The 7,829-nt window shown below is 34.4% G+C and overlaps 1 protein-coding gene across 2 annotated transcripts; it reads right to left on the bottom strand.

Moving 5' to 3' along the window:
* Positions 1-203: 203 nt before the first annotated feature.
* SCAB1 (plectin-like protein) lies at positions 204-7,505 on the bottom strand. Of its 2 annotated transcripts, none has more exons than XM_068631311.1 (13): positions 6,965-7,505; positions 6,345-6,645; positions 6,022-6,150; positions 5,529-5,621; positions 4,922-5,062; positions 4,404-4,472; positions 4,104-4,187; positions 3,151-3,331; positions 1,754-1,870; positions 1,531-1,589; positions 1,176-1,307; positions 766-915; positions 204-658 (listed from the first exon to the last, which is right to left on the bottom strand). In XM_068631311.1, exons 2-13 carry the CDS (start codon positions 6,624-6,626, stop codon positions 614-616), a joined length of 1,482 nt encoding a protein of 493 aa, XP_068487412.1. In that variant the 5' UTR covers positions 6,627-6,645; positions 6,965-7,505; the 3' UTR covers positions 204-613. The 2 variants fall into 2 exon arrangements, with proteins under 2 accessions (XP_068487412.1, XP_068487413.1); XM_068631312.2 differs by having other exon boundaries at positions 6,795-7,199.
* Between the last annotated feature and the right edge of the window lie 324 nt (positions 7,506-7,829).

Here is a 7,829-nt window from a genome sequence, read left to right as displayed (position 1 = left end):
TATCAAAATTTTAAAGGGTTTATTATTAAATGAATCTCTTCAAATTTTGATGTGTGATTATTAATACTTTAAATATCAAAATGAGCTCCTTTTTATGTTTTAGCTTTTGTTTTTATTTTTTATTATTGCTGCAAATCCTTAATTTATTGATGAATATAATCCATGCAGTATCTATTTATCTATCTACACAATACATTGGATTCTTGAGGTAAATCTAGTGATATAAACATTGGATTCTTTTACATTACAAATTAGAGAAGAAGATTCACATATTGTCCTGTTCACAAGGTCAGTGTCCATGGACAATATCAATCAGAGTTCTCAGTAATTGTCTGTCCATCAAATACAACCAATTAGCATCTCAAACACTTGACATGGAAGCCATGGATTCTATAACAGTGTAACCTAATCTCACAGGCAAATAAAAAAAAAATGCCTTGGACTGATGAAACAAAATTATACAAATGATTCAGACCACAAGGTATGAATCACTACAAGCTAAAACAAATTATAAGGAAGATTTTACGTGTTTCAAAAACACTTATGATAATGATACAAGGTAGAAAAACTCATAATTACAAGGTGGGGGAAAAAGATGTAAGGAGGAGACTCATCATGTCCCTAGAGGAGCTCTGTCATCTGGTCCAGCAAGCATGATCTGTCATTATATTTGCATTTCCAACTTAGCAATGGTGGCCAAAAAGAGAGAGAGAAAAGATGAATTCTCAAATTCTAACCAATGTTTCAAGTTTCAGAAGGACATACATTACAGTCAAATGCAAATCTCCTTGCAAGCATGATGGCAGCATTCCTTTCTCTCTCTGATTCAAAAGCTAATACAAAAGAATGCCCTTGCTTTGGCTGCCAAAAAAGTCCCTGTGCTGCTGCATTTCCACCTCCTCTAACTCCACAAAGCTAAAGAAAACAAGATCAAAGCAGTATGGTTAACCAAATTCCAGTTTATCATGTGACAAGGGGAAAAAATGAAGACAAGAGTACAAAAACAAATGCATTTTCATACACCCAGATGGCATCGAATAATTCAATGCACAAGGTATGCATATGAATGAACACAGTGATTAACAATCATATAGAGAATAAGTGCAAGAAGGAGGTTAGAGCATTGTTTTGGTTTTCACAATCAAAATATAGATGGTATCAACAGTTTTAAATACCTGCATAGAACTAGAATAGTACTCTTTGGCAATTGTGGTCTTTCCTTTGCAGAGTTTTATCCTCATCTTTCCAACATGAAGCACATGAATAGATTCAGTTGGAGGAGAACCATTCACTTGAGTTACAACTACCTGAAAAGTATTAAATGCAACTACAATATTATTGTCATGTAATCCAACTACACTTCTGAAATTTCTTTTGAAAAGTGAAGAACAAAGCACAAAATAACAGCAGTTTGTCAAAACTAAACAATTTGATTAAATGACTCAGCAACAACAACGTACGAAACCATACACATTTAGATTAAAAAAAACAGCTGAACTTAACAAGGCACGCATGTACAGAACAACATACGTTAAATTCAGTGTCATGTTTGCGCACAAGCGCCTCTACATAGGTTCCCAAACCAGCAGCTGCATGAGAGTACACAAGAAATGTGAGCTAAACATGGCTGCACAGCAGAACATGTCTTAAAAAAACAGATAAGAAAAGTTTATATTTAAATTGGCTGTTAGTGACTACTACTAATGGAAATAAGTACTAATGGAAATAAGGATAAGTAAAAATGAAACCAGACCTGGGTCTATTGGACCAGCAGTGGAAAGTGTGACATGCTCACTTTCTGAAATAACATCAACTTGCAATACACGTCCAACATCAAAAGGCTCAGGGGCGTAAATTGATTTGCTTGCTCCTGAGAAAATTATATCATATTGTCATTTCTTCCGGATAAATAAAATTTGTTTTTAAAGAAAATAAAAAAAAGGAAAAAAGCAGAAAAATATTTTAAATAAATAAAATAAAAAAGGAAGAAAATAAACAAAATAAATAATAAAAAAATTCTTTTGCACCCCTGCCACTTTTTCTTTTTACCCCCTAGCCCATCGCACTCTCTTCCTTTCCACACCCCTTTTCTTATTTCACACAAACCCATCAGCTTTTTATGAGAGCTGATGGGAAGGGGGTGGCAGATAGCACGAGTGCTAGGCCAGCTGAATGGGCGCAGACTTATTTGGTTAAGGTGGTCAGATAATAATAGCATAGGTGACGAACAGCAGAACTAGTGCCAGCAGAATGGACCCAGGTTTATTTGGTGAAAGCAGTGCAGATGGGCTAGGGGGTAAAAAGGAAAGTAAAAAACGAAGGTGAGAAAAAAGGGGTGCAGGGGTGCAAAAAGCAAAAAAAGAAATGTTTTATTATTTATTTATCTTTATTTTAGAAAAATATTTTTTTCCTTTTTTTTCTTTTTATATTTAAATTATTCTTCTTTTTTCTACCTTTTTTTATTTTCTTTAAAAACAAAATTTATTTACGAGGAGAAAATCGGGTGTTGACACATGATAAGGAAAGATAAAAACGAGGAACTACTGGATAACATATTTAACAACAACCAGTCTTCCAGCATCTTCAACAGCACAGCTTAGATAATAAGCACCACTGACAGTTACGTTTGGCAACCTTAAATGTATAATAGCCACAAAAAGCAAGTAACAAGCTATGAATAAAGTTCTTAAAAAGTGATTTAGGCGTAACTCAATCCTACAAAATAAGCTTGTAAGATGAAGTTTATACCCACTTATATACTAAAATATGGTCATATCATATACCTCTTGTGGTTGTGACCGAATAGTGAGTGACATGATAGAATCAATAAACCTCACTAGAATAGGTCTGGATACCATCTTACAAAATAGTTTTAAGTTTAACTAAATTAATCATTAGTATTTGCACAACACAAGTAGTTATACTGAACATTCATCTATGATGAAAAATGTTAAGCAGATGATAGGTAGGTGAGGGTTTGGGTGTCATTTATAAATTTCTATAAATACTAAAAGATAGAATTGTCATCATCATAACTATTATTCGCTCTCCAGAAAAATGACCAATAATAGAAAATGCAATACAATCAGTAGAAAAAATGCATAAATCAAGAGTCGGATGACTGGAAAGTTAAAAAAACAGAAAAATTACCTGAGATAAGTTCTTTTTTGGCACCATCAGATGATACACGATACCACTGAATTGAACATTCCGAAACTTCAGGTGCATTATCAGAGCAAGGCTGAATTTGCAAGTAAGAACCTAAGGTTTCATTCCCTTCAAGTTCATAAAAATGAGAAATATTCTCCCCACCTTTCTTTGTTCTAGTTAGCTGAAAAGTATTATGAAAGATAATCAATAAAAGAAGCTTACAATGATTAGTGGAAGACAATCACTTAACTCCTCCATCTAAGCAAAGAAATTCCCCCTTCACTTAAGAAAAAAACATTGTTCAACAAACACTAGTCCAAATGTATAAAATCATGGAATGTTCGTTCACACCATGTAAGAATCAGAAGATTCTCCCAAGTCTATCTAAAGATCATACTGCCTCAGCGAAAGAATATGGAATATTAAATATTCACGTGTTTTTCATATAGTATTTTAAAATCATTTCTTTTTAATATGAATCATCAGAAAAATAAAGCAATTGTGAAAGAATTATAGGACCAGGTTTTCAGTATTGCCAGAGAATTTGACAGTATGAAGGTAAATACTGCATGACACAAAGCAGAGGTGACAAACACTAGTTGATAAGAGGGGGAAACCAAACACTTTAGGATTCCAGCAATCATCTCATATTACTATTCAATGTGAAACGTACACACTCCATAATATTCAAGTCCCTATCATAGATATCCTCCAATGGTCATGATACACAGCAATTGTCGAGGCATGTTGTCCTCATAATCCATGCATGATGCAAAACCATGTTAAACACAGATTTTCAACCAAAAACCAGACTTCAAAACCAAATTCAAGTTACAAACCGTGATTCATCATAACATGCTGCTTAAAAACCCAACAACTGTCTAAAAGTCTTCCACATAATGCTGAGAGTATATCATAGAATTGACCGTTGATGGTTCATATGACAGGCATACCTCCTTTTGAAGTCGAAGATACTGTCTAGTCTTCTCTGCAAGTTGAGCCCGCAATGCTCGAAGTTCATGTTCCATGTCCATGACCTAAAATTCAATCAACAATCAATGTAATCATATATCTTAAATAACTTAATAAAAATGTTGACAATATGGAAAAAATAAGTCCAAGTAAATAAAGGAAAGAAATGTAATTCAACAAAGCAGAACAATCAAGAGACTGCACACCTAAGAAAAATGGAAACTAGAAATAGCATTTAGATGAGAGAAAAAATAGATACATGTGTAAGTGCTCATATATACCTTGCTTGGCTGATGCAGCATTTTGATTCTTCGAGCCTCTTGAACCTCCTTCATTAATTGTTCCATGTCCTAAACCATAGAACCAAATTTTGTTCAAATGATTATTACTAAATTAAGACAGACCAACGGTATTTGTTTTCTCGTATAAGAAAAGAGAAAGCAAAAACACTTGAGTGGGAGTGACAAACAATGCATAGAAAGGGAAGCAGTAGCTCAACTGCTGAAGGGTATCACATTAAAACAATAATCAAAAGAGTCAAATGTTTAGTTCAGGCTTTCAGGGAAAATGAAAACCTAGAAGCGAGGGAAAGATAGGTGCAAGAAAGCTTGAAGCATAATTTTAAACAAACAAGTAAAAATATTGAGCAAAATACCCATCTTCCACTTTCCCTTGTCCTTGTGTCAAGATAACTACTTGCAAATATATACTGAGCCTATTAGGATAAACCTTTCAACAAGCACTTATTACCAACTCCCTACAAATAAAAAGTGGCAAATGACAATAAAATAATACAAACTTGTTTCTCAGAGGCTTGAGACATTCTCTCGTGTTCTTGAAGTGCCTCTTCCACTCTTTGAACTGCTGCTCGAGCATCCTCTATTTCAGCACGAGCAAAAGCTCTTTCTTCATCAACAAGTTTCTTAGCATCTTCAGAAGCCTAGAAATTAATTGAACTATCAATATTGGAAGAGGAATTTCTTTATGCAGCCATGTCAAGAAGACATAAGCTAAAGAAAAAATATATCATTATTTGTGAAGCTATATTATTAATATGCAACATATCAGAATTAAAGAAGTAATGAGTTGCTCAATTCATGTAAGTGCACAATCCGTGCTTTCCGATTCCATGGTTGAGGCAGAGTGCTTGTAAATCTTTTTGCCCAAACTTGTGATGGGATAAAATAGGATTTGTGACATCTCTGTGGAGCTCAGCATAAAATTTTGTCAGGGAATGTCTTTAGTAACGATTGTAAGGGACTGGGGTCCTCTTTGATGCAATTGTTGGTCTCATTGTGTTTACTTTTAATGTTTATAAAGAGGATATCTTATAATGTTTGATCTTCTTTTCTCTTCCTATTTCTAATGAAACTTCTTTCGTCGCCATGTAAAACAGGACAACTCACCTGCTTAAGAAAATTTGCAAGCTTCTTCACTTCTGCCTTCTCTTGTATTAGTTCTCCTTCCCTCTGAGTCAACTGAACTGCTAGAGCTTCAACCTGGAGAATGCGCAGAATAAATTACAGTTGCACGATTGCATCTCTTAGAAGACTGAATGCACAAATAAACTGGCACTACGATGAACATTACATTAAAAAAATTAAAAAATTAATAATTCATTTTTATTCATGGAGCAATGAAAGCATTTCTAGATAAGAAAATGTACTTCTGCAAGTATATACAAAATTTAAGAGAAGTATTCCCAAGTTCATTCTCAAAGCGCTTCCATTAACATACACTCTCCCAAATTGACTTCTCTAGAAATACACAAGACTTTATATTATAGAGGCAGCTTCATATGGAAAAGCACATAACAGGATAAATATGAAAACCTGATTATTTTGTAGAACAAATTTGAAGTAGAAATCTTCCTTTTACAAAAAATAAAAAAGAACTAACCATAGAAATAGCTTCTTCCACATCATCCTTGTTTCTTCCTGCCACACGCCCTTTTAAGGACTCAAGTGCATCTCTAAGTTTCTTCAAAAGAACATGTTTCTCCAAAGATGCAGCCTCTCTAAGTCTAGCCTGATTTCACCAGCACATGAAAAACTTAGTTTAAAAAAGGAGCATCCCTTTCTTCAAAAGTTATGAATATGACCATTGGTTATTTCAATTGCAAGCATTACAAAATAACAATCTCAGGTTGCAAAACCCTTCAAAAGGAAAAACTGTATTCCAATGTAAAAAATAATTGATTTTAAACCAGAACAAAGGGTAACCTCTTCAGACAACTTAGCCGCGGCTGCCAAACCCTTCTCGAATTTACTGGCAAGGTCACGAACCGAGAGACGATTATGCTGCTCCAACAGTTGAGCAGTCTCACGTGCCACAACTTCCTTCATAGACAGCACTTTAGGGTCATCCTTTGTCTCCATTATCTGATTGTTAGCTCCAATTCTGTAATTAGGAAACCGACTAGAAGCAAACACAACATCAGAAGACACCGCAGGCACGGCCTCTTTTTGCATTGTATCACCAAAATCACGAGCCACCCTTGTCATTTTTCACACTCAATTACCTCTGCCAATCAGAAAATCAAACCTTTTAGCAAAGGAAATTCAACAAATTACAGCTTACAATAATACAAAAAAAGGGGACGTAAAGAACAAAAGCAGAAGTACTTTACAAACAAAACATACAAAAAATGAGAAACTAATAAACAGAGATACCCCAAGTCCATAATCCATTAAGCTTATTGAAGTCAAAGCATTTTCACAAGGAAACTAAACCCCCTTAATCTTCCTTCTTCTCCCTCCTTTTCTTATTTTGTTTTTCTTTTATCTGAACTTAAAGCAGCGGTGAAAAGGCTAACAAGAAAAGGACAAAATGAAAGCTTTACGGGTGATGAGAAGATAGAAAATAGGTAGATATGCTTGTGATTCTAGGATCAGATGCAAAGGGGGTTGCTCCAATTTGGTTATACACACAAGCAGTAGTCAGATCAATGGTTTTAGAGAGATAGAGGGAGAGAAAGAATAAGCACATAGCATATGGATAGAGAGAATGAGAAAGATGAAAGCTTGCTTTTTGAAAAGAGGAAAAAAAAAATAGGTTGTGTTGTGCCGCCCGTGTGTGAAGTGGCCCCCCTCTTACGGGACTTTATTGTCAACGTTTTGTGTTGTGTTGTCTTTGTGTCATCCTTTGCCACACACAACAAAACAGCTTTGAATGGAACTAAGCTACTTGGATCATTGTCTTCAAGATGTTACATACAACAATGGTGTTTGTTTGTTGCTATTACTAACATAACCATTGCAATACTTTGTCACCATGCTTATGCTTTCAACTTCAATTTCTTCCATTTTCAGGGTCCCCTTCACCCTTCACTTCACTCACACTTTCATTCTCATTCTCTTTTTTCTATTATTTGATCTGCAATTATATTATTCACTTTCAATGACTTTGAGATAGCTTTCGGTGTTAGTTGTTTGACTGGGTTTTGGTTTCGGTGTGCGTTGTGAAGTCAAGGAAAACATTCCAAATTATAATTTTTTTAAACATCATAGACACCTCAGAAAAAAAATTAAATCAATAATCTCCTAATTCTTATAGAAAATGAATTTGGTCATTGAACACACAAATACACATATTAAATCTCCTGATTCGTGTTTTACAGAAAATGAATCCCTGAGAAAAAAAAATCTCAAAATAAAACACTGTGAAAAAAACACATTTTTAATAAATAGATAAAAAAAAAATATTAC

This window comes from Phaseolus vulgaris, chromosome 8 (genome assembly GCF_051622355.1).
Source record: "Phaseolus vulgaris cultivar YP4 chromosome 8, ASM5162235v1, whole genome shotgun sequence".
Lineage (NCBI taxonomy): Eukaryota > Viridiplantae > Streptophyta > Magnoliopsida > Fabales > Fabaceae > Phaseolus > Phaseolus vulgaris.
This window is presented reverse-complemented; position numbering and strand designations above follow the sequence as displayed.